Source organism: Ictidomys tridecemlineatus, chromosome 6 (assembly GCF_052094955.1).
Source record: "Ictidomys tridecemlineatus isolate mIctTri1 chromosome 6, mIctTri1.hap1, whole genome shotgun sequence".
Classification (NCBI taxonomy): Eukaryota; Metazoa; Chordata; class Mammalia; order Rodentia; family Sciuridae; genus Ictidomys; species Ictidomys tridecemlineatus.
The window spans coordinates 103,897,035-103,923,858 of record NC_135482.1 but is presented as its reverse complement, the minus strand read 5'-3'; the positions used below and the strand labels follow the sequence as shown (position 1 = coordinate 103,923,858).

The window sequence follows — 26,824 nt, the reverse complement described above, 5'->3', positions numbered from 1 at the left end:
GAGATAACCTACAACAATCAATAAAGCAAGCTGATGATTTGAAAAAATAACCGCAGCAGGGCTGGGGTTGTAATTCAGTGGTAGAGTGCTTGCCTAGCATGTGTGAGTTACTGAGTTTGATCCTCAGCACCACATATAAATTAAAAATAAAAATACAGGTATTGTGTCCACCTACAACTAAAAAATATTTTTTAAAAAAACAGCAAACCCTGGGAAAGAGGAAAACATGCTTTCTCAAGCTACTCTATTAGTAAATTCAAAAGTCCAGTTTTTAACAACAACAACAAATGCATACAAGGAAATAGGGCAGTATAGCCCAAATCAACAGAAATTCACTGAAAAGATGTGATGGCAGGTGTACAGGACAGAGACTTTAAAACAACTATTATAAAAAATGCTCAAAGAAGTAAAGAAAGATGTAGATAAGGTTAAAAAAAACATGAACAAAATTAAAATATCAATAAAAAGACAGAAAACCTAAAAAGAAACTAAAAGAGAATACTAGAGTTGAAAAGTACAATAACTGAAATAAAATATTCACTAGGAGGATTGAAAGGTTAATATGAGCAGGTAGAAGAAAGAATTGGCAAATTTGAAGATAGAACAATGCAAATTAATGAGTCAGAGAACAGGAAAAAAAATATTGCAAGAGAAGTGAACAGAATCCAAGAGACCTGTAGACAATCATCAAGTGGAATAATATGTGCATTGTGGGTAGTTACAGACGAGGAGAAAGGGGTAGAGAGAATAGTTGAATAAATAATGTCCAAAAGCTCCCCAAATTTAACAAAAGACATTCAAGCAGTTCACTGAACTCCAAATAAGATGAACTAAAAGAGACCTGCACATGATAGTCAAGCTTTCAAAAGCCCAAACAAAAAAAGAATCTTGAACATAGCAGAAGAGAATTGACCCATCACATACAAGAAATCCTCAATGAGATTATCAGCATTTCTCAACAGAAACTCTGGAGGCCAGAGGCTGTGGACCAATATATTCAAAGTGCTAAAACAAACAAACAAGAAAACAAAACAAAACCATCTCTGGGCATTGGTGGCATATTCCTGTAATCCCAGCAATTCAGGGAGGCAGGAGGCCATAAACAACTTGAAACCCTAATTCAAAATAAAAAATAAAAAGAGCTGGGAAAGTAGTTCAGTGGTAGAGCGCCTCTGGGTTCAATCCCTAAAACCAAAAGGAAAAAAAAATTTTTTTAAGGGTTGGGGGTGTAGTTTGGTGCCTGTGGGTTCAATCCCCAGTACCAAAAAGAGAGAAAGAGAGAGAGAGAGAAACAAACAAAACTACTAAGAATCCTATATTCAGAAAAATATCAAAGACAGGGAGCAATTAAAACATTTTCAGATAAACAAAGCTGAGGGAGTCTTACCAGTGGACCTGTTCTGCAAGAATGTTCAAGGAATTAATTATGCTCCCACAGTTACAGTTGCTACTGCAAAAATGGACACAAGAAGGTGGTGGGAAAGGATGTCTTGGGGGGGAAAAGTCCAAACAAAAGGGAAAACAAACTTAAGTGGCTAACCAAGAAACTAAAAAAGATTCACTTGCAGAAAAGAGAGAAACTAAAAACAAGGAGAGTCCAATCTCTGATGAAGCGGAAGAGAAAGAAGCCAAGTCTGATTAATCATATACCATGTCTTAGTCTCCATTCTCATACAATCCAGAGGAAGATTTTTACAACTATTTTATAAATGCAAATTTTTAGTAGCACTAAACATTATATATATATATATATATATATATATATATATATATATACATACACATACACACACACACACACACACACACACATTTATTTTTATTTTTATTTATTTTTGGTACCAGGAATTGAACCCAGGGGTGCTTAACCACTGAGCCACATCCTCAGCCCTTTTTTTATTTTACTCTGAGACAGGATCTTAATAAGTTGCTTAGGGCATCACTAAATTGCTGAGATTGGCTTTGAACTTGCACTCTTCCTGCCTCAATCTCCCAAACTGCTAAGATTACAGGCATGTACCACCATGTCCAGTTATTTTTTTTAATATGCTGTGAAAGATAGAAAATTTGAGTATGTAGTATATATGACAAAATTGTGAATTGGTGAGACCTATGTAACAGCTTAGTAGCATTTGAGATATTGGTACTTGGAAGTCCTCTCAAGGAAAATTTACCTCCAAATTTGAAGCTGGAAAGTCAATGAAATAACTGAAAAAGAATCATGGCATAAGGCTTTTCAGATTTGGGTACATGCATTAAGAACTGTGTACAAGTGAAATATATGGGTGCTGATCCTCAATACAACCAATAAAATCTCAATTACAAGAAAAAAATATATGACACAAAAACTGACAGAATTGAAAGAAGAATAAAAATGATTTTGCAACTATAGTTTTGGAGACTTCCATAGTACTCCACTATTAATAATAGGTACAAGAAGCAGACAAAAGATAAGTAAGGAAACAGAGGACTTAATACAACAAAGCAACTAGATCTGACAGATACATATAGAATACTCTATTCAACAGCATCAGCATACACATTTTTCTAGAATACACAGGAGCATTTCCAGGTCAGACCATAGGTTCAGCCACAAATTAAGCCTCTAAAGATTATTACAAGATACAAAGGATCTTCTCCAACCACAATAGAATGAAGTTAGAAATTAATAATAGGGCCAGGCAACACACCTATAATCCCAGCAAATCAGGAGGCTGAGGCATGAGGACAACAAGTTCAAAGTCAGCCTCAGCAACTTAGCCCTAAACAACTTAGCAAGACCCTATCTCAAAAAAAAAAAAAAAAAAGGGCTGGGAGGTCTGGTGATGTGACTCAATGGTTAAGTGTCCCTGGGTTCAATTCCCAGTACTACTACTACTACTACTACTACTACTACTACTAATAATAATAATAATAATAATAATAATAAAGGTTGGGAATGTAGCTCAGTATTAAACTATCTCTGGGTCAAATCCCCACTATCAATAATAATAATAGACAAACAAAAGTGAAAATTCACAAATTCATAGAAATTAAGTAACATACCATGTGTGTATATCATAAAATTTAATATTAAGATTTCAATGCTGGGGCTGGGGTTGTGGCTCAGCAGTAGAGTGCTTGCCTAGCTTGTGTGAAGCACTGCATTTGATCCTCAGCACCACATAAAAATAAATAAAATAAACGTATTGTGTCCAACTACAACTAAAAAGAAAATTTTTTTAAAGATATCAATGCAGGTGGGGGCTGTGGCTCAGAGGTAGAGTGTTCACCTACCATGCGTGAAGCACAGGGTTCAATCCCCAGCACCATATACAAATAAAATAAAGATACTGTGTCCACTTATAACTAAAAAATAATTTTAAAAAAAGATATCAACATAACTCAAAAATGATTTACAGATTCAATACAACCCCTATCAAAATCCCAATGATGTTTTTTGCAGAAATAGAAAAAAAAATCCTAAAATGTATAAGGAACCTCAGGGGACCTCAAATAGCAAAAATAACCTAGAAAAAGATAAATTTAGAGGACTCACACTTCCTGTTTTCAAAGTTACTACACCGCTACAGCAATCAGAACAGAGTGGTACTGGCAAAAAGACAGGTATATAGATGGACAGAGTAGAATGGGGAGCCTAGAAATAAACTCTCACAAACATAGTCAAATAAAATTATATATTTGTGCCAAGAATCTTCATTCAATGAGGAAAGAACAGTCTTTTCAATAAATGATGCTGGAAAAACTGGATATCTATATGCAAAAGAATTAAGTTGTATCCCTATCTAACATTAAATATAAAAAGTAACTCAGAAGAAAAAGGGCTAGGGATGTAGTCCAGTGGTAGAACACTTGCATGGCATGTACAAAGCCCTAGGTTTGATTCCCAACACTGCAAAAAGAAAAAAAAATTTTAATTAACTCAAAATGGATCAAAGACCAAAATATAAGACTCAAAACTATAAAACCCTAAGAAAAAAAAGCAAAAGCTTCATAACATTGGATTTGGCAATAATTTCTTGGGTATGACACCAAAGGCACAAGCAACAAAAGAATAACAGACTGGACTTTATACAAATATTAAATTTATGTGCATCAAAAAACAATATAGAGGGGCTGGGGATGTGGCTCACGCGGTAGCGCGCTCGCCTGGCATGCGTGCAGCCTGGGTTCGATCCTCAGCACCACATACCAACAAAGATGTTGTGTCCACCAAAAACTAAAAAAATAAATAAATAAATATTAAAATTCTCTCTCTCTCTCTCTCTCTCTCTCTCTCTCTCTCTCTCTTTCTCTTAAAAAAAAAACAATATAGATTCTAGTTACTCACAAGGCTGAGGCAGGAGGATCATAAGTTCAAGGTCAGCATTGGCAATTTACCTATCTCAAAATAAAAAATAAAAAGGGCTGGAGATGTAGCTCAGTAGTAGAAAGTCCCTTGGTTCAATCCCTAATGTGGGAGGCAGGAGGAGAGGAGGGCTGGGTGTGTAGTTTAATGGTAGAGCACTTGTCTAGCATGCACAAGGCCCTGTATTCTATCTCTAGAACAATTCTCATTCCCCTCACCCCACAAATATAAAGAGTAAAAAAGCAAGCCATGAAATGGGAGAAAATATTTGCAAGTCATCTTTCTGCTAACGGATTAATATCTAGAATACATAGAGAACTCCTAAACTCAATAACCAAAAAAAAAAAAACAAACTAATTTTTAAAAATTAACCAAAGAGACTTACTAGATACTTCTCCAAAGATATACAAATGGCCTCTAAGCTCACGAAAAGATGTTCAACATCTCTAATCATTAGGGAAGTAAGAATCAAAACTAAAGTGAGATACCACCCCACACCTACAACCTCACATCACTTTAGCCCTGGAATTTGTGTTGTAGACAGCCCTACCTCTTTCCTATCCTGTCCAAGACTTTCCCTGAATGGAAATCAAGGAGTATGTTTTCTGGATATTACAGAGCAGTGTGACTCCAGCTAAGATCTATGTCACACAGGTACAACAGGAGGGTTTGGTTAGAAACTTTCAAAAATGATCAAAGTGTTCAAAAGAGAAGGACTCTTGGGCTGAAGTTGTGGCTTAGCAGTAGAGCGATCACCTAGTATGTGCGAGGCCCTGGGTTCCATCCTCAGTACCACATAAAAATAAATAAATAAAATAAAGGTGTTGTGTCCAACTACAACTAAAAAATAAATATTAAAAAAAAAAGAGAAGGACTTCTGTTGACCTATATTTGCAGATGTAAGAAAAGCAGAGAATTTCAGGGAAGAGACATATATCTCTTCCCCAGCCAGACATGGGGACAGATTTGACCCAAAAGAGAACATGATAGTGGATCATTTCAAGGCAAATGTGAGCAGGCTGCATTTCCAGGGCCTGTGCACAAGAGAAAGATACCATGAAGGGAGCCAGCCTAGAACAGGGCAAGGCTCACCAGAAGTTGATGCAAAGATCACAGTGGGCCAGAAATGAGGTCATTCCATTTGCCCAGAAAAGAATAAGGTCCAGAAAATTGGCTTTCCGGGCTGGGGTTGTGGCTCAGTGGTAGAGCGCTCGCCTAGCACATGTGAGGCCCTGGGTTCCATCCTCAGCACCACATAAAAATAAATAAATAAAATAAAGATATAAAAAAAAATTAGCTTTCCTCCTCCTGATCAGGGTACTCTAGGAAAACCAGAAAGCCCCTGCTCCTGCTCTGATCCCTGTGGAGAACTAGTAAGTACAAGAGGAAGATGGGCTTTGTCCCAGAAAATGGAGGCCTTAGGTGAGTGAGAAGTTCACGGTCTAGCCAAGGTGGTAAGTTCTCAGTGTACTCCAAGCCCTGCTTCAGCAAGTTTCTCCCTAATGCCTCATGATTCCTCTCAGATCTCACTGGTTCCCAAAGGTCCTATTGTCAGCTGGTCAGCCCACCTCCCAACACCTGCCTTGAGGTTTAAGGTTCAACAGTGACCTGGGAATGGGGCAGGATTATTAGTGAGAGAAAAGTCTTCAGGTCCCATAGTTATTATTCTCTGTGGTCTCTGCCAAATAGTAAGAAAAATCGCTTTCTTTCTTCTCCTCTCCCTCACTTCTCCCTCACCACTCCCTCTCCCTCTTCTTCTCTTTTCCTCTCCTCTCCTCTCTGTATACCGGGGACTGAACCCTGGGCTCACTTACCACTGAACTACATCCCCAACTCTTCTATTTTTTGAGACAAGATCTTGCTAAATTGCCCAGACTGGCATAGAACTTGTAATCCTCCTGCTTCAGCCTCCCAAATCGCTGGGATTATAGGCATCCTTAGTGAGAAGGATGATTTTCCATGAAAAACTTGAAATCACAACCATGTGTGGCTTCTTCTTGAATGGACCCTCCTGAGGCGCTGTAGAGGGGGCTGGGGAAAGGCAGAGGATGGAAAAAATGAAGAGAAAGGAAACTGAAGAGTTAGATAGAACAGATCTAACAGATCTACCAGGTGCAACCACAGGGCTGTGACATTTCATGAGCAGTGTCAAAACAACTGTAAAGCCCCTAAATGAGAAGTGCCCTAGAGAAATAAGCCATCCCACATCATGGTCACTGGGAAAGAATGGGGAGAGCCCACCCAGCCCGTGTTCCCAGGATACAAAGAGTCCAATATATCCAAATAAGTCTTCCCAAGAGAACTGAGAAAACAGGAAAGAGATCACCCACATAGGAACTCACCTTTAATCCCAGGTGCCCAGAGCTAGAAACCCCAGGTGCCTCAGGACACTACTAATCTCAGGGTTGGGGAGGATAAAGATGGTACTAGGGTGAGGAGCAAGGTGAGCAAGGGTCTGATGGGCAGCATATAATGCCTGTATCACAGGTAGCATAAAGATTAAAAGAGAGCATATTTGACCTCCTAGCACAGATGGTGATAAGAAGAGACACAAGATTAAGTCCCTTGTCTCCAACTCTGAACAATGCTCTAGATAACTCTTTCAGCCATAAAACAGAAGCTCAATTGATACAAAGCTAGTTATAGTCATTACACCTCCCATTTAGTGTAAACATTCAATAGTTTGCAGCAAAGGTATGTTTAATTTTGAGTTCTACCCCAGCTTCAGGAGGGTGTTTTATGATGCTAGTTTTCTTCTAACTCTTAAATATTCTGAATTCTGAAATTAATCTGATCTGAAGAGTTCAGAGAAAAGTCTGCAGATCTGTAGCAAGTCTGGCTCCTTTTCCTTTTTAAAATTGAGCATCTCTGCGAAAGAAAGAATAGAAGTATGAGAGAGATGGGCATGTGGATTAGCTTATAAACTGGGCAGGGGACTGATGTGGGGTCCCCTGTGTGGATCTTGATGTCCAAGTCTCAGAATAGGAAAGATGAGAAACTGTGTATATCCAAACCCCTTTGTAAAAGCAGCGGGTGTAGATGAATTAAATGCTTCATATGAGGGAGGGAGAGAGGGAGGGAGAAAGAGAGGGAGAGAAGGAGAGAGGGAGAGAGTAGACAGGCAGGCCAAGCCAAGGAGAGGAAAGGAGAGGAGATATCTTTGAAGAACAGCAAGTCTGAGAGTTTCCCTCAGCTTGCGGAAAGGGGGGGAGGAGGTTGAGGTTGCTGCTATGAGAAAAGAAAAAACCAACCACAGTAGAGCTTTTATTGCCATCAAAGGTTGGCTTGGTACCTGAAGCAGGGAAACTCAAGAGAGAAACTGTAGCCACTGCCCAGCAGGTACAAAGATGAGGCACCTGTACTCAGTGGTCAGCAACGAGAACACAAAAAGATATCTCTGGGCAGGAGCCATGGCATGGCCACCCCCCTGCTGGCTCTTCATTTTGGGGACCCTAGCAGGGATCTCAGCTACTCCAGCCCCTGGAAGGTGTCCAGAGAAGCACTACTGGGCTCAGGGAGGACTATGCTGTCAAATGTGTGAGCCAGGTAAGAGCAGCCCTCAGCAGTGGCCAGGTAAGTGGGAAAATGGGACTGGGTTTAAGATGATGGGAAGCACTGGACAAAACTGAGCTCAAGCAATGAGAGGTATCCTGCAGTAAACTGCAGGTGTTAACTTGAAGAGGAAGAGAAATGACCTTCATTAGGCCTTGATCCTGAACCTTCTGCTCTCAGGAACATTCCTTGTGAAGGATTGTGACCAGCACAGAAAGGCTGCTCAGTGTGATCCATGTATACCAGGGGTCTCCTTCTCTCCAGACCACCACACCCGGCCCCATTGTGAGAGCTGTCGGCACTGTAACTTTGGTGAGATGGGTAAGGGTATGCAGGGAGTGACATGGAGCGAGCATTTGGGGGAGCGAGGCCGAAGGGCAGAGCTGGGTATGGAGAAATAAGGAGAACCGGAGTCAGAATTTCATCTACTTCAAGGCACAAAGGAAATGGGGTCAATGCTGAAAAATGGGGAGCCCTAGGCAGGGTATATATTAATGTGAGGAGATATCTAGTATTCCAGGGAAGAAGGTAAGCAGAATTTGAAGGACTGGCAAGAAGGGATCTATGGATAGGATCGATAAAATAATAGAGGAATGAGTTTGAGGCCAGCCTGGGAAACATAGTGAGATGCTATCTTTAAAAAAAAAAAGAAAGAAAGAAAAGAAAAGAAAAGAAAGGAAAAAGAAAAAAAGAAAAGAAAGACATATAAAAAAAAGAACAAAGTGGCTCTAGAACCCCAGATTTCAACAGGAAACTCCCAACTAGTGAATTAGCTGTGTTCTCAGAGTGCGTATTTGTAGGTTGGTTATTTAGAACTTGAAATGTGTCTTTCTGAGGAAATAACAATATAAGCCAGACAGCAACATTTTTGTACGAAAAATATTTAGGAAAACTCACTTAAAAATTAAGATATAATATATGCAACTATGCTTATGAACTGTATTATTATTTTTCCTTCTTCGTTAGAAATCCAGATACTATGTGTCCATAAACACTAGAATAGCAGACTTTAAAGTTGCCCCTTTAAACTAATGTTCTTCAGCAAGACACTTTACTACTTAACTGTCACTACTAAACTACTTAACTATCAAATGTATTTGGTCTCACTAGGTCTTTTAATACTATATTCTTAAAAAAAAAATAAGTTTTGCCATTGTAAATCAGTCAAAGAGCAACATTCTATAGCTCTGTGGTAGAGTGCTTGCCTAGCATGAACAAGGCCCTAGGTGAAATCTCCAGAATCACATTAAAAAAAAAAAAAGCAACATTTTTAATACACAAAATATTCCTCAGTCAATTTAAAAATATGACTGTTAATAGATGCTTTTCTCTCCTTGCCAGCAGCCTCAGCAGGGTTGAAATTTTTTTTGTCAGAGCCTACCCCACTCACTCTGTAGGCCCCAACAGAGGCATTTTCTAAATATTGAGCTGATCTTCGGTCCCTTTACTTTGCTGCAGGATGGCTCAATCCATGATCCTTCACTGTAAGACATAGTTTATAGATTCCACAGTACTCAGGCAACACCCAGGTACAGAGAGACTATATCCAGAATAAGTGATCGGAAGGAGGCTGAGTGAGTCTGGCCTTCTCTGGATCTCAGTGTTTGCACCTGTAAGATGAGGAAGTGCCTGAAATTAGCCTGGATTTTTCTTCCCCCATAGATTAGACATGGTAAATAGAACCCCCAACTCTCTGGATACTCATCAATGAAAATAATGGCACTTCTGCCAGATGCAGTGGATTCCTCCCGTAATCCCAGTGTCTCAGGAGACTGAGGCAGGAAGATCACAAGTTTGAGGCCGGCCTTGACAATTTAGCAAGACCCTAAGCAACTTAGCAAGAACCTGTCTCAGAATAAAAAATAAAAAGGGCTCGGAATGTAGCTCAGTGGTAAAGTACCCCTGGGTTCAACCTCAGGGGTAAAAAGAAAAAACAATGGTACCTCATCCATTTATAAGCAGCCTCAAACCATTCTTTAAATCTTTCCTTTCCCTTTGAGCAGATGTCCTCATGGTCCCCACAATGACCACCACCACTGTCCTCCCCTCATCACTGACCTAGGCTGCTCTTACTCTTCCCTTGCAGATCTTTGAACAGGCTGGCTCACAATTCCTGGTAAGCCACAAGGAAACCAAATTCTAGTAGCAATTCACAGCCAGAATTCTGAAAAGAGGTCATAGGACCATAAAGATGAGAAGAAGGAATGTCTCTCTCTTTCTACCCTGACAAAAAGCATAAGCAAAAGAAAACTGTTAGAGTTGACAGAGTCGTTGGCATCCTCCCTTTCTGCACTCCTCTTTCATCTGTCAGGGTTCCTAGGACTACCCAGGTCCCCACAAGTGTGCTGCTCCAGGGTCCTCACCAGGCCCCTCGACCAAGCCTAATACACTTCCAAATGTTGTGGTCTTCCTCCAAATCACCACCTCCCTCTCAACCACAAATACTTGCAAGCCCAGCCCAGGGCAAAACTGCCCATCCATGGTATAGCTGAGTAGCAGCCACCAACACTTGACCCCTACACTCAAGCAAAATTTATATTTTTAAAGGCAAAGGATGTCTGTAATCAAGTAATTCTCTAGTAAAGTTAAAAACATATCAGGGACTGGGCACAGTGGTGCACACCTGTAATCCCAGTGGCTCTGCAGGCTCAGGCAGGAGGATTGTGAGTTCAAAGCCAGCCTCAGCAACTTAGCAAGGTCCTAAGCAACTCAGCGAGACCCTGTCTATAAATAAAATATAAAAAGGGCTGAGGATGTGACTCAGTGGTTAAGTGCCTCTGGGTTCAATTAATATAAATACATATTTATATTAATAAATATATATAAGTACTATTACTAATTGCTAAATACTGGAAACCCTCCAAATTACCTTCTGCTAATTGTACAATGGATGAATAAATGATGACATTCATAAAATGGAGTAATATACAACAATAAGAATGAATGATCTGCAACATGGATGAATTTCATGTAGGACTGAGCAAAAGAAGCCACACAGAAATGAGTCCAGATTGCATGATTCCACCCATACAGTACAAAAACAGGCACAACTGATTTGTGGTATTAGGAAGTCAGGAGAACAGCTAGCATTGGGGGGTTAGTGATTAGAAAAGAACAGTGCTAGTCATTTTCTGTTTCTTGACATGCTGCTGGTCACACCTATAGATCTAATTTGCACTGTTTAAGATTCATACTTATGATGTGTGTCCCTGTCTATGTTATACTTCAATAAAAAGTTATTAAAGTATTAGTGAGCACAAGAGAAAATTATGTAGGTTCCTTCTGCTTTCATTGTTTCTATTTCTGAGCCTATGAATTTCCAAAATGTCCAACTTTCTTCTTTAATAAAAATAATAATAGTAGTAAAGAAACTAGACCATATTGAGGGAAGGCTAGGCCCTTGTCGGGGGTAGATGAAACAGTGGGAATGGAAAGGGATTCATGTCCCTAGAGGTGGGCCTGAGATGGGAGTCAGGGGTATTAAGCTAGTGTACCCCACAAGTTATCTGTATGTCCTTTGTTCCCCCAACCCTCCTCTTTCCCCAGGTCTTCTCCTTAGTAACTGCACCGTCACTGCCAATACAGAGTGTGGCTGCCCCAAGGACTGGCAGTGCAGGGACAAAGAGTGTACAGAGTGTGATCCTTCTTCACACCCCTCTCTGACCATTCATCCATCTGAAGCCCTGGGCCCATACCCACCACCCACCCACTTACCTTATACCAAAAGTAAGTTCCAGGCCACCCTTTGTCCAGTCACTTGAGGGTAGGGGAGACACCCCAACCAGCACTCCCCTCTACTGCACCAACCCCCAGACAAGCTCCTCCTGGCCAGCCTGTACAGCCTTCCCATCTCATCCTGTGGCGGCATCGTGCCATAGGCCTTCAAACCCAAGTGCCCTCTGGGGTTCCCTGCTGCTACTCATTCTGTCTCGGTTTTTTCCAGAGATGCCAGAGACGGGGACAGTCAATCATGTGCAGACTCCGGCTGATTTCAGGCAGCTGCCTGACCCAACTCTCCCCACCCACTTGCCACGTGAGTTTTCACCCTAATCCCCACCCCCAGAGAGAATGCTTACTGGAGAGGCCAGGAGGGAAGCCAGCCCGGAAGTTCCTAGGACTAAGGATGACAAAAGGAGGGGTAGGCAGAGTCTCTCAATTAGAAGAGGACTGGTCTCCTGGGGCAAGGGGATAGAAAGTAGGGAAAGGAGAAAGTCAGGGGTAACAGGAGGCCTGGGTTGAGGACTGAGGGGCTAGACCACCTCACCCCCCAAAACTATATGACCCTGCCTTTCACAGCTCAAAGGTCCCTGTGTAACTCAGACTGTATCCGTGTCTTTGTGATCTTCTCTGGAATGTTTCTTGTTTTCGCCCTGGGAGGAGCCCTGTTCCTCCAACAAAGAAAATATGGATCAAGTAAGAGACAGAATATCAGCCTCCAGTTCTGCCCCTGTACCCACACCCATCTTAGCCCAGCTGTCCATGCCTTGAACCTCACCGAAACCTCCCCAACCCCATCTGCACGAACCTGGCTCCTAACTCTTTCCTCTTCACTGGCACCTTCCTGGCAGCCCTCCCCAAGCTGACCCTCCCTTGCTTATCTCTTTTTTCCCTCACTCCCTTGCCCCACTGCTATCCAAGCCTCTCATCTAATTCTTCTTCTGCAGACAAAAATGAAAGCCCACTGGAGCCTGCTGAGTCTTGCTCTTATAGCTGCCCCAGGGAGGAGGAGGGCAGCACCATACCCATCCAAGAGGACTACCGAAAACCAGAGCCTGCTTCCTACCCTTGAGCCAGCGTTGGGTGGGGGTGGAGGGCGGAGGGGAAGGTCATGGTCGAAATAAAGCTCTAACCTCCTTTTCACCTCACTGGCTGTCCAGAGAGCCAGACCTGGCAGTCCTTACTTCAGTACCATCCTCTTATCGGGATCCTTTCCTATGTACACTTGACAAAGTACCTTGCTGAGACTGGTACGAATTGAGACTGAATGAACAGGAGATTGATTAAGCAAGCTTGGCCCAGGTACTACGGGAGGGCCCAAGCTTTAGCTGTAAAACACACTTCTGTCTGCAAAAGCCCCACACGCTATAGCCCTGACCCCCAAAATGGGCAAAATAAAAATGACAGACTCCCACGTTGCTGCTCTCAGCTTTCTCTCTGAAATTCCAATTCCACAACCAAGGCCAGTCCCAGGCTCATCTGTCAAATCAGGGATCTGAGGGGGAGGGAGCTTTCTTCAGTGCAGCCTGCTGTGTAGTGTGTGGCCAGTCTGAGCGTGGTGGGGCCACAGTGGGTGTGGCACAGATAGGCTACAGTGGAGCTGGCTTCTGGTTCCATCGCCCCTCCCCATTTCCACAGTTAGAGCTCCACTTTCTTAAGTCAGATGGGAAGCAAAAGAGTACAGTGATGCCAGATCTTGAAATCACCTGGGTTTTTTGGGGGGTGTGGGTGGAGAAAGGAGAACAGCCAGCAGAGCTCCGGCAGCTGCTACAAATGGCTTCACCTAGAGGTAAAGTCAGTCACGGTGACACTTCCTCTAAGTGAAAGCGAAAGAGAAGTGTAGAAGAAACACACGGGCAGGAGCGGGCGATTGGCCAAGCAAGGGGTACTTGGAGAACCCCTCTTCTTCAGCCCAGGCTTGCAAGCGGGAGAGGGGTGGGGGGTGGGGAGGCAGTGAGAAAGGCAGTAGGCGAAGAGGGGCCTGAGAGCAGCCTCCATGAACATGGAGGCGGGGTGGTGTCTGCTGCTCTGCTTGGCTCTGTCCGGATCAGCAAGAACCGGTGAGTTGGGAGCACTAGCTCAGGGAAACGCTGGGCCCAGGTAGCCACAAGATTCTAGAAGGGTAAAGAGGCCAGGAATTGTTTCCTATCACTTTCTAAGCCAAATAGTTTAAAGGCTTAGCAGCTGACATCAATTATATGGAAGGGAGAAGGGGGAGGAGCAGAGAACTCAGCTGGGAAAAGGGTAAAGAAAAAGTGGAAGTGTCAGGAGAGCCACTGTTCTTTGGAGAGAGTGCACTGGCCTGGAAGCTGACACTTTAGAGGAGGAAGGGGGTTCCCTGGGCTAGGAAATCACTTGGGAGGTGATCACTGGTGGGGGAGGGGAAGTCACACTAATGACGGAAAGCAGAGCAGACTCAGAAGGCTGCTTGGAAAACTTTAGAGGTTGGCTGGTATTACCCCTAGCAACAGCGACTGACCCAGCTCTTTCTGTTGGCAGTATTTGCTCATTGATTTGTTTCTGCTAAGAATCTCTTTGAGGGAAGACAGTCTTTCATTTCATAGTTAGAAATAAGAGTAAAAATATAAACCCCTCTAAGCAAGGCAGATCCAGGACTTGAAATAATTCACACCAGAAAGTATTTACCTAGAGTAGCAGGTGCCTCCCAGAAACCTGGTTTTGTATATGATGTAAGAATACAGACAGCTAGGACCTGAAGACAATTTTTACCCCTTGATAAGTCCATAGTTTGGGGGATGGGCATGAGAAACAAGTGTGGAATGACTTTCTGGGCAAGAGGGTTCTCACCCTAGCTTTTTCTCTGCAGAACCCCATGCAACAGAAAGGCAATGGCAGGCAGTGGACGTTATCTTAGACTGCTTCTTGGTGATGGAAGGTGGGCACCAAAGGGCTTTTGCCAGCAGTGGGAATAGGGAGAAGGCCTTGCTTGTGCTGAAGCAGGTGCCAGTGCTGGATGATGGCTCCCTGGAAGGCTTCACTGATTTCCAAAATGGTGCAGTGGACAAAGATGACCAACCTGTTATATTTGAGGCCTCAGGTAAAAGCCCTCCTTCCACCGTGTGTTCTTGGCCCTGCTGGGGCAGCCCCCCTGGCGCAGCCCAGTTTCTGATTATACTCCTATACATGCTTCCCATTAGCCTTTGTATTATCCAGCCAAACTGACCTGTGTGCTACCCTTCTCCCCAGTGGACCTGGTACAGATTCCCCAGGCCGAGGCCTTGCTCCATGCTGACTGCAATGGGAAAGAGATGACCTGTGAAATTTCCCGCTATTTTCTCCAAGTCAGACAGGAAGCCACTGTTGAGAAGGCAGCTTGGTTCATCATCAACGTGCAAATATCTAGAGGGGGACCCAGTGTCTCCATGGTAATGAAAACTCTTGGGGATGGTGAGAATGGAGCTGTCTGGCAACCTATGCTGAATCTACCCCAAAGCCTCCAGGGGACTGTGAGAACTGCAGGTAAGAAAATGAAACACAAGAGGAACTGGGGATATAGCTCAGTTGGCAAAGTGCTTACACAAGACCCTGGGTTCAATCCCCAGAACCACCCCCCCACCAAAAAAAAAGAAAGAAAAGAAAATACAAGAGGCACAAAGGAAGTTTTGCTTTCTTAAAGTGGCGAGTGATGGGAAGATAGAAGGAAGAGAACAAGTCCACTTCCACCTCCCATGTCAGCATCTCAGGGTACCTCCTAGTTCCTGGCGGTCCTTTCTTTCTAAAAACTCATGGGTCCCTAGGAGAATGCTGGGAGGCACCTACTTGTTGAGTCCAAGCACTAATAAAACCTACGTACTATCTCAAAACTGGAGACAATTTTTATCTGTGGGGAAACAGGACACATGAGACTATTCTATTCATGTATACTGTCCATTTCATATTAAGTCATATTAAGAATAGCCCCAGGATGGGGTTGTGGTTTCAGTGGAAGAGCGCTCATCTGGCATGTGTGTGGCACTGGGTTCAATCATCAGCACCACATAATAAATAAATAAATAAAAGTATTATGTCCATCTACAACTAAAAAAAAAAAAAAAAATAGCCTCAGTTTCCTCCAGTGAAAATCTAGGCTGATCTAGTGCTTCAAGATAATTATAACAACTCTGGAGGCTGAGGCAGAAGAGTTACAAATTTAGCGAAATCCTGTCTCAGAAAATAAAAAGGTTTGGGGCAGGGTGCAGTGGTAGATGCCTATAGCAACTCAGGTGGCTGAGGCAGGAGGATCACAAAGTTCCCGGCCAGTGTAGGCAACTTAGTGAGGCGCTAAGCATGTTAGCAAAACTGTTTCAAAATAAAAAGGGCTGGGGATATAGGTCAGGGGTAAAAGATCCTAGTCTTCATAGCAACCTCACTTAAACAGATGAGCTTATTAATACTGAGGGACTGATAACTAGTACATGGAAGAACCAGATTTCCACAGGTTTATTGTTGTTGTTGGAGTTTTTGTGTGGTTTTTTTGTTTGCTTGTTTGTTTGTTCTACTCTGATCATTCTTACCTGAAAATCAACAGCAACTCATAATTTTGCATGTACATTTTTTTTCTGGTGAGAGGTCCATAGCTTTCATCAGATCACCTAAAGTGTGACACCAAAATGGTTCAGAACTCCATGTATACCATGTTGCCAATTCCAGAGTCCCATTTTTGGTTATTTTTGATGGGAAAGGAGCTCAAGTGGATTCATTGCCCAGGGCAGGATGGGGCAGATGTATGTCCACAACTCATAGACCAGGTAACCTCAAGGAGGAAGCAATCCACAAGTCATCTCCTTTTCTCTCCACAGTGGAATTCCAGGTGACAACACTGACCCAATCCCTGAATTTCCTGCTGGGATCCTCAGCCTCCCTTCACTGTGGCTTTTCCATGGCTCCAAGCCTGGATCTCATCAGCGTGGAGTGGCGGTTGCAGTATAAGGGCAGTGGCCAGCTGGTGTACAGTTGGATGACAGGGCAGGGGCAGGCTAAGCGGCAGGGTGCTACCCTGAAGCCTGAGGAACTACTTATGGCCGGGGATGCCTCTCTCACCCTCCCCAGCCTCTCTCTAAAAGATGAGGGGACCTACATTTGCCAGATCACTACCTCTCAGTACCAAGCTCAACAAATCATCCAGCTCAATATCCAAGGTAAGGCTAGGACCCAGTTATCCTAGACAGAGGAATATGCCTCTAGGGAGTGTTTTCCACATTGAGATGCAAACACAAAGGCAATTTCCTGAGAGGCAGACTGTATTACTACAACCTAATGCTGCCTTCAACCTATAAGCACAGATGGCACCGGATAAGGTATCCCACTAGACTCCAAGATAAATCCAGCAAGAAATATCCAGCCCAGGATCCCGCTCCCCTGCCCTGGTGGGCCATCTACAATCACCCTGGTCCTTTTGGACCATATCCTAAGGAGGGGCACTAGCAAACTAAGGAGGGGTGGAGGGAATGGTTCTGACCAGGAAAGAGCACTTGCCTAGCACTGTGAGGCCCTGGGTTCAATCACTAAAAAAAAAGAAGGAAGCCAGCCAGCCAAATTTTAATTGGCTTTACTATTGCTTTCTAGAAAATGTGCCCCCTTATGGCCTACATTCAGGTGGACTCCTCAAGCCCCACCCCCCCACCTTGGAATACCACTGAGGAAGAAACTTCTGCCTCTACTACCTACTCTCATTCTCAACAGGAACAAAAAGGCTTCAGGTTCCTCTTCTGGCCCCAGTTGGACTCCTCTGGAATCTTATTCCTCATTGTTTCCTCAGCTTCCCCCAAAATTCGACTGAGCTTGGCAAATGAAGTGCTGCCACCCACTCTCATCTGCAATGTCGCTGGCTATTATCCTCTGGACGTGGTGGTGACGTGGATCCGAGAGGAGCTGGGTGGAGCCCCAGCTGAGGTGTCTGGTGCCTTCTTTTCCAGCCTCAGGCAAAGCATGGCTGGCACCTATAGCATCTCCTCGTCCCTGATGGCTGAACCTGGCCCTGAAGGCGCCACTTATACCTGCCAGGTCACTCACATCTCCCTGGAGGAGCCCCTTAAGGCCAGCATCATGGTTGTCCCACACACAGGTACTAAGGGTATCCTCTTTTCCCCACTACCACACTTGGGCTCATGGCTTTCCTGCCCCTATGCTTTGTTCCATCCCAGCTTTTTCACACTCCTGCCTCTGCCCCAGGCTTTGTCTTTCCTAAGGTAGTAGCCTCTACAGCTTCCACCACACATCACCTGGGATTTCGTTCCTTCTCAGCCTCCAGGGAACCAGGCAATGTGCTTGGATTGCAGATCAAGGTTGAAGGATTCCTGATCCTGCCCTCTAGAAGCTTAGTACAGCTGGAGAGACAAGACTAGGTAGACTGGGAAGATGAGCCGGAGAAGACACTTGAGCCCAGTCAGCTAGCTTAAGGGGAAGAGAACACACAAGACAGAGAGAATGGTACATGTGAAGATACAATTATAAAACATCCTACTGAAAACTTTGGGAACTGTAAGTAGTTTAGTACAGCCAGAGCCAAAGGTATATGGGAAAAGGGGGAAATGGCTGTGAAACTAGAGGGAATTCTATTTATTGAGCATTTACATGAATCAAACACTGTGTGAAGCACTTAAATTTTAAGTATGACCTCATGTATTATAACTGTTGTTTTATTGACTTATTTATTTATTGAAATGGGATCTCACTATGTTGCCCAGGCTGGCCTGGAACTCCTGGGCTTAAGTGATCCTCCTGCCACCATGCCCAGCTCAACACCCATTTTACAGATATGTAAGCTGGCAATTGCAGATGTTATTTTCCCAATGTCACCTATTAATAAAAACGTGAAAAACAGGCAGGCTGACTCCCCTTATAGACTTACACCTTGCAATCTCCATGGTCCTTTAAACTGGAATTTCATCCTGAAAGTCACAGAATGTTGGTGAAAAGTCTTAAACAGATAAGGGACAGGAAAGAATCTACACCTTGAAACACAAACATTAAGAGCATGGGACATTATTTGATTGCTTACTAGATTATGGGCTTCCCAAAAAACTGGGGTCTCATCCCAGTTCATGCCATTTCTCAGCTATTTACAAAATCTCAGTTTAACAGTCAATGACTAACCTAAATCTCCCTCACAAAATAACAACTTTTTAAATGTTGCACTGAGGTAGAAAGAGGAAGAGAATTCTGTGTGGAGTAACACGTAAACACCAGACAATACTGAACAAATACAGAAGCTGCTGCACGCACAATTTCCAGCTCTTTCATTGGAGAGTAACAAACACACACACCTGTGCTTCTCTTCCCTGGCGGGGATAATGGCAGCAAGGGCTCAGCGCAAGAGATTTATTCCTGCCCATATTCTCTCACCTACAGAGCAGAGAATGGCCTTTGAAATCATCTTGGCCAGTAGTCTTTTCCTTCTTGCACTACTGTTCCTGGGGCTTCAGAGACAGCAAGGTAAGTGCCTGGTCCCCCTCAGCTCTGGTCCCTGACCCAACCTGCTTGTAATCAACCCACTCTGAGCACCTCCCCACCTAGACCAGGGGTGGAGCCCAGACTTTCTGAATTCCAGCTGCCTCTCCCACCTCAGACAGCCTCCTGCTTTTGGTAACTAATCTTGTTCCTTCTGTTTTCTCCTAGCTTCCTCACCAAAGTCTGCCAAGACTCTGAAGCATTCTGAGTAAATACTCTTTTGCCCCAATTATAAAGATGGAGTAGTCATATTGTCTCAGAAGGACCTCACAATGAATCACAAAGCAGAGAAAAGCCTGAAGGGGGATCCAGGTCTGGAGGTAGGAGGACAGACAGGACAGGTAGTGACCTTGGCTCTACACAGGGCTCTGCCTTCCTTTACTGTGTGCCCCGGGCTGATGTGTCAAGAGAAACAACAGAAAGAAGGGAGGAAGAATGTTTGTGTGGAGGTTAACACCAAAGGGCCATATTTGAGTTGAGGTGGTAGGAAAGAAAAATAGGAATAGAGAAAGGAGCAAGTAAGGGACAATGGAATAAGGGGGTGGGGGTTGGGCCGCCACACACAATTTCGAATTGTCAAAAATAAAAGCCCTTTGTGACCACCGAGACAAAGCTTTTCCATTTTCCTGTCTTTCTCTGAGTTGGTCCCAGTTAAGCCCTGTCCCCAAAACTACTCCAACTTGCAAAATATTTAAAGGTGTGAAACAAAGGCTTCATCTCTGCTGCTTTGTGTTAGTAACCCTGAACTGCAACTAAGGTTTTGATCTTTCAGACAATTGCCAGGAATTTCAGAATACCTACAAACTCTCACTCCATCAGCTGTGGGGAAGTGATTTTTCCTGTTGTTCATTGCTACAATGTGTCTGATCAGTACAATGGAACTCAGCAAAAGAAAACTGCATGAGGATAATGGGAGGAGAAGGAATATGGTGGAGGTCATATGTGAACATGTCCCCAGGGATAGGAAAGGCAGGCCAGGGACTAGGAAGGAGGCAGATGGGGAGGCCCAAAACCCGTAGTTGTTTGCCAGCGTGATGTGCCTACTCAACTTCCTGTTGTCACTTCCTCTCACCAGCACCTGCAAGAGTCAAGCTGTTTTAGGTATTAAATGCTAAGAGCACAGACCACTTCCTCTGCCAACACACAAACCTTTAATCTCCATGAAAACCATTCAAACACATATGCTGCCCTTTGTCCTTTAGCAACATCAGACTGGTAGAAAGAAATGACACCCCCACCCCACCAGTTATTCCAACCCAAACAACAACCAAGCCAGTTTAGTGGTAGGAATTAGTTATATTTTTTGCCTTTGTTCAGAATACATGAAATTGGTAAATATGCCACATGCCTTTGGTGAAGTACAACTGTTATTACTCTATACAAGTATGAGATTGGGGTTTGGAAAAAAGACAAAGAGGTAATGACAGACACACAGTGGAAACCCCACATCATCTCATGGCAAACTGAAGAAAGGGATGTGGGAAACTCGGCTTCATTTGACTGCAGAGTCCCAGGGTTTAGTTGCATATTTGCTCATGCACATGGGTGGTGGGAGGGAAGTGGGAGAGCAAAGACACAGAAGAGGATTCAGGGTGGGATGAGAAAGAAAGAAGGGATATTACCCCCAAAAGAGCAAAGCCAACTATACTTGGTGAGCCTTAAGAGGGACAGAAACCCAGAAAATAATTCCCATGATAGGGTTGGGTAGGCCAAGAGGGCGAATTTGCTCCAGGCTTGGGGACACATCTTGGACAGTGGTGGTTCTTCTCCAGCGGTGACCCCCTGAATTAGGCAAGGAGGAGCCCAGAGGAGAGTGGAGACCTTCGAGGGGGACGCTGGGAGGGTACACTGACTGCTTTCTTCCAGCTCTTCAGTCCTGCCCTAGGCAGGACGAAGGAAATATGGGAAAGGGGGCAAAAAGAAAGGAAGTATGGTTTTGCACAATGAAATGCTGCTGCATGGAAAGCGGGCATTCAGACCCAGCCCAGCATGGCCTCAGACTCTTTCTGATTGTGGACCAGAGGACAGAGGGAAACACTGCTATGGGTCTTCCCCTTCCTGTTCCCAGCCTTCCCTCCTCCCCTAGCACCTCAGTTTTATCCCATGTAACATGCTATCCTGAAGTTCAGCAGTAGTCCCCAAGATAGGCTAAGCAGCTCCCATCCTCAGGTTCCAATGTCTATGCACACAAAGCAAGCAAAGAGGAGAAAGGAAGCAATGTGGGATTCAGATGGGTGAGGGCAGTTCAGAAGGGGAGCATACTGCAGAAAGAACAGAGAGGTGGCTCCAGACGCAAGGAGCCCATGATAGTATAACAATATAAAAATACACCTGTCACAGACTCTCAACCCTCCCACTCCAAGACTGAGTTAGTGGATCTACTGGACTTCTCTAAATCTTTATAATCAACCAGGGCTCACAGGGATGGTGTGGAGAAAAGAATTCTATGGGAGTCTAGGACCTTACCTCTAGCAGCCTCACATTTCTTTATCAACAGGAAGGGAGAAACGGGACCTTCTTTAAAGAGAGGGCAAGAAGTGGCTTCCTGAAAGCCTGTTATTCTCAAATTAGGCCCTTGACTTACTGTTTCTCTATAACAGGTATTCTCTCTTTATTCCAGTAATTAAAATTAATCACAAGCACCAAACTCTGGCTAGTTGCAATTATTTGATGCCCTCATGAACAATATAGAATGCTGCAGAAAACATCAAAGAGAGACAGCTCCTTCCAGTTAGAAGCAAATAGGTCTGCTTCTAGGATGGAAATGAGAGTCTCCTGGTAGTTTTGTAATCAACAAGTGCTTGTTTTCCAGGCTAATAGGGAACAAAGTAAAAGACTATAAGATTCCTGAAAGACATAGAAAATCTTGGGCTGAAAGATTAGCAATAACTGCAAAAAACAGATTTGATTTCTAAAAGGGTACTGCACTAGGACCAGATTGGCCTTTGGACAGAACCCCAGGGCTCTCTAAAGGCCTGGCACAGGAGAAAAACTAGCAAGTGCAGCACTGAGCAAGCCACCACTTCCCAACTATTCATGGTCCCCTCCTGCCAGAGACCTGGCCTTTCTAGGAGACACTCATGGACACCAATACCCTTCTTCTCCCCGACAACCTTACCAGATTCTTGGGCACTTCACCTCAGTTATTCTCCCTCCCCTTGGCAGCCAACTCCTTTAGGGTATGGGGGAACATAAGAGTACATGAGAAGGGGAAAGGAAGGAGGCATCAGCTATTGATCTTTAGGTAGTGACTTCAAGACTGTACCACGAGCAGCATTTCTAGTATTGAGGGACAGAATGCAAATGAATGCAACAAAAAAGGAAGAATGGATGATGGAGAAGCCTGGGCTGGGATGGAGAAAGGCAGATGGGGAAGTTTGTTGAGAGAGCAAACAGAGGGAGAAGGACATGAGCTTGAATGGCAATGGAGAACAGGGAAGGGGTGGCACATTCTCAAGTAAAAAAGTAGACTGGACACAGGAATCAGGAAGTCCCAGATGGAGAAGAAAAAGAGACAGGAGAAAACAAGAGGGCAAATTACATCAAGTTACTAGATGTTCAAGTCTCTCAGTTGCAGGTGCCCCAGCCCCAAGCCAGTGACAAACAGCATAGCCCCACTTCCTCAGAACAGAAGGGGCCATCTCCCCACAATGCCTTATAAGGAGAAGGCTTGTCTATCAAGGAAATTCCTTGTCTTTACCCTTCCTCCCTCCCAAACCAGGTATGATCCCCAGCAGCAGTCTCCATACCTCAGTCAGAGCAGCCCCACTCCCCAGGCAGGCAGGCAGGCAGGCAGGGCTGGGAGAAGATTCCGGGACCTTCCCACCTCTTCACCCCATCAGCAACCTCAGCGATACTTACTTACAATAACTACCACGATGATGGCACAGATAGCTCCCAGCATGATCATCATCTGAAGAAACATGAACAAAACATGAGCCTTTGGACTTGGGGAAGAAGGAAAAAAGCTGGACCAGAGATTTGGGAACAGAATTTCCTCTATTCTTTGGGCAGTGGAAGAAACCACTCATCACCCAGACATGAGCATGCCTTTCAGGCCTAACCCTTTGCTTCCCATAGGATCATAATCCCACGACCATGTCTGTAGTTTTTCAGAAACAGCACAAAATCTGCAATTCACTCCTTTCTGGCTTAGTTCCTGTTGCCTGGGGGCTTTAAAGGGAATTCCAATGAAGAAGCAGGCTTTAGATCTTTATATTCAGTTAGTTTGGTTTTCATTGTGAAATGTGTAGTGCATTTCCAAAAATTTTCAGGAGTATTTACACCTGAATCACTGTGTTGCTGTTGGTTGTGTCAGAGAAACTTCCAGTTAAAATTTTTGCTTGAGACTCCTATGGGAAAAAGGTACTTAAATATTCTAAACGCCCCAGGGTAGCACTTTTACTTTCTCAGTAAGTGGTTCTGAATACTCTAGCCTACCCTGGTGGTCAATACATGTAACTCATCTCAAGGAGAAGGTATTCAGATTTTCCTCCTAAGAACCCTGCAAGGCAGAGACCTGGCACCAGCAGTAAGAGGGAATGTAGAAGCTGAGAGTTTTCTTGTTTTCTACAAATGGAAGTACAAGAAAAGAAGGGAGAGAGGACAAGGAAATTCACCTTGCAGTTTTTCCACCAATACTTCCTCTTTAGCTTGGCAGCACTACTCTCAAATTGCGATGCTCCCGCCTGTAAGGCATCAGCTCGGTCATCCAGTTCTGATAGTTTCTGGTCCCTCTCCAGGACCTTGTCCACATTCACACGCATGATGTCCACCACCTAAGAGGAGTACAAAAACAAGGCTGCTAAGCTTCCCAATAGAGATAGGAGAAAGAACAACTTGGGAATCGCAAGTCTGGACCCATCTAAGAGATGCTTTGCCTCTCAGGGTCTTTAACTAACCCCCTGTAAAAAACAAACAAACAAACAAACAAAAAAAAAAAAACGAGAATGGACAAGAGGTTCCCTTCTGTTTCTAAACTTCTATGGTGGACAAGAGGTTCCCTTGTTTCTAAACTTCTATGATTTGGAAACTCTCAGAGAGATGGGAATCCACCTACCTCCTCCACCTGTGCCTGGGTTTGCTGTAGTCGTCTATTACTGGTCGTGTTAGGAGGAGGGCCAGGGGGAGCCCCACCAGGGGCAGTCCCTTCTGTCCCTTCAGTGGGTGGCTGAGCTGGAGCAGACCTGTGGAGAGAAGTGGAGAGAGTACACAAAATAACCAAGACAAGAAAGGAATCATGCATTCTCACCCAATTCCACCCGAGCAACTATGATTAGGTTATAGCAAATGGAAAGGATTCTAGCTCCTTGGCAATATCAAGTAGGGAGATGCAGCATACAGGCAAGGAACAAAAGATGAAAGAGCCAGTAACAATATTTAGATGTAACAACACAAAGAATACCATTAAGAGATCTTGTTTTGGGCTAACCTCTGACTCAAATTCAAGCCCATCTTCTGATACAATGGCTTCAGGGACAAATGTGCAAGCCTTGGCCTAACTGGCATTTCCCAGGTTGTCAAATGCCTTCACATGAAGACAAATGTAAAAAATCAATACAGAAGGAGACATTTGTAGAAAACACAAATCCCTCAGGATATGCAAAGTTTGAACATAAAGGAAAGGCAAGCTAACTCTGCTTATAGTGATCCAGTTATTGATTATGTTTCACATGGTGATTAGTATATCTGTGCTGCTACAAGGACAACTTGGAGTATCACCAAAGGCAAAGTCTGTGTAGGTAGAATGAGTCAGGATTGTTTGTTTGCATTGTTTTTGGCAGAGAAGATAGGGGTTTCATTTAGATTGAATCTGAGGCACAAAGCAATTGCATTAGATGTGGAAATTGTTCCAAGAGCACAGACAGGAAACAAAAATAATGCTAGAAATAGTTCTCGATGTACATGCACCACAGACACTCTGTACCTTCCTTTTGTAGATTTGGCAGAGTCTCAGGAGACTGGCCTAGTCTCCTGTGTCCCAAAAAGAAATCTTGGTTTATACTACCTTACCCATGGAAACTGTTTCTCTTTCATTACCAATTGAGGCTAAGACATACCTTAGCCTTTGGAGGGAATAATCCAATGAGGTCTTCAAGATAAACTTCTTACCCAGTCCCAACACATGGAGACTAAATTCACCTGCTAAGGAATTCTAAGTAGTCTAACCTAAAGATTGAGATTTTCTCTGCCAAGGAAAAAACCACAGGTGGGCAAAGATCTCTAAAATTTGAATTAGAATACAAATTTCCATAGCTCATAGAGAGGGAGAATCTCAAAAAACATACCTCACCAGAGAAGTCCAAGAATAAATGCATCACAAAGTCACCAAAAAGGAAATTCCTTGATTAATCACAATAGAACTAATACCTAGAAGCTCCTCTTTCTTAACTGAATTTCTTTCAGTCTAAAAATAAAGACAGACAGTTAGAGAGGCTATACTAGCATATTATTCCTCATTTAAGGAATCATTTTTGTATTTCCCTCCAAGTCACAAAGAGGGCAAAGGAAAGAAAGATACAAAGCCCTGGGAGCCTTAAGACTCTATGCTGGTACTGAGATATTTAAGCAATCTGATTCTAGACTGAAGGCAGAAATTTCAATGAGTAAGTAGCAGCCAGTGTTGGAAGTAGTCCAGGATGGTGGCACCAATGACAAGATTAAGGTCAAAGACCTTGTGATTCCCTGGTAGCCACCATGCTTTCTCCATTCCTTCCTTTCATCCCACATGGATAATATCTAGAACCAGTCAGCTGAGAAGGATCCCCCCTCCCTAAAATGAAAATAATTGATGTCTTAGGGCTTGTCCAAAATGCACAGAATATTGTCTATAGTTAAAACTGTAGAAATCAAAGAGGAAAAACTGAAACGGCTATAGAGCCTTTGGGGGACTGACTTCACTTACTACTTGTTGGGAATTAAGTAGAATACTTAGCAATACCACATCCAGAAAGAGTTACAACTCTTATGTAATATAAGTAAATCTTTCCCTTTTTTAAGTCCCTATGAGAAGGAATACAAATACACCTGGGATTAGGACAGGACTCCAGGCAGTATCAGAAAAAAAAATTAAATTAAAACATATTGTGGTCCTGAGAGGGAAGAACTTAATTGGTCTAGCCATAGCTCTCCTTCAAGATCTTGGGAAGGGATGATGTTGAAGATGGTTGGAGACTAAACTCTGCATGTCAGAGAAAGAGAAGATTGTTCAGTTCTCCCTATTTCTCCTCCAAATACTTGGCTAGGACTTGGTGACAGAAAAGCATCTCCTATAAGGGTGGCCTTAGGATGAATGGCTGCATGGGATCACATGCCCCTTGGGTCTTTCTGAACTGCATGCACACCTGGGGCCAGGTGTGCATGCAGTTCAGAAAGAGGACTGGCAGATAAGTTTCTGGAGCTTTGATTATGGCCTTGAGGACGCGGTACATCTCACTTTGGGTGAGGGGCACACACAAATCCAGAGACCTCAGGCAATCCGAATTACTCACCGGCAGGTGCACCCATGACTGTGTTTCCAAACGCTCTAAGTACAGATTCAGACGACATGATAGGGTTTTCAAATTCCCTACCTTTCTCCATTCCCGCCTTCGCCCTCTCTGAGATTTCACTATACGGAGACTAGAATAAAGTGCCACTCAAAAGAGAAGAGAGGGTGCAATGAATGTGGGACCCCTGCCCCGCCCGTGGGGACTAGCTGTGGCTTATGCAGGAATGGGGGGCTGTCCCCCTCCGGGGGTGGGGGCGGTCTGGGGGCGG

The 26,824-nt window shown here is 43.8% G+C and overlaps 3 protein-coding genes across 8 annotated transcripts in view; 2 read left to right on the top strand and 1 right to left on the bottom strand.

Annotated features, from left to right (window-relative positions):
• The window catches only part of Vamp1 (vesicle associated membrane protein 1), an 80,649-nt gene that overhangs the window by 53,299 nt on the left and 526 nt on the right, over window positions 1-26,824 (bottom strand). The window contains exons 2-5 of one of the 2 annotated variants that reach the window (XM_021735283.3): window positions 24,126-24,252; window positions 23,686-23,844; window positions 22,928-22,979; window positions 20,343-22,536 (exon numbers count right to left, since the gene is read on the bottom strand). In XM_021735283.3, coding sequence (XP_021590958.1) covers window positions 22,520-22,536; window positions 22,928-22,979; window positions 23,686-23,844; window positions 24,126-24,252 — 355 coding nt within the window. In that variant the 3' untranslated portion in view covers window positions 20,343-22,519. Of the gene's footprint in view, window positions 1-20,342; window positions 22,537-22,927; window positions 22,980-23,685; window positions 23,845-24,125; window positions 24,253-26,824 lie in introns of those variants that run through there. The other variant, XM_078015363.1, reaches the window with a different exon arrangement.
• On the top strand, window positions 1,799-13,031 carry Cd27 (CD27 molecule). Its single transcript, XM_005338356.5, has 6 exons — window positions 1,799-7,894; window positions 8,081-8,212; window positions 11,447-11,626; window positions 11,844-11,933; window positions 12,197-12,313; window positions 12,565-13,031. Exons 1-6 carry the CDS (start codon window positions 7,696-7,698, stop codon window positions 12,687-12,689), a joined length of 843 nt encoding a protein of 280 aa, XP_005338413.2. The 5' UTR covers window positions 1,799-7,695; the 3' UTR covers window positions 12,690-13,031.
• Tapbpl (TAP binding protein like) lies at window positions 11,940-19,678 on the top strand. Of its 5 annotated transcripts, none has more exons than XM_021735280.3 (7): window positions 11,940-12,038; window positions 14,445-14,675; window positions 14,825-15,097; window positions 16,417-16,755; window positions 17,376-17,681; window positions 18,968-19,051; window positions 19,235-19,678. In XM_021735280.3, the coding sequence occupies exons 1-7, from the start codon at window positions 11,969-11,971 to the stop codon at window positions 19,276-19,278; spliced, it is 1,347 nt and encodes a 448-aa protein (XP_021590955.1). In that variant the 5' UTR covers window positions 11,940-11,968; the 3' UTR covers window positions 19,279-19,678. The 5 variants fall into 5 exon arrangements, with proteins under 5 accessions (XP_021590955.1, XP_077871483.1, XP_013219686.1 ...); XM_013364232.4 differs by lacking the exon at window positions 11,940-12,038 and adding an exon at window positions 13,256-13,406; XM_005338355.5 differs by lacking the exon at window positions 11,940-12,038 and adding an exon at window positions 13,526-13,677.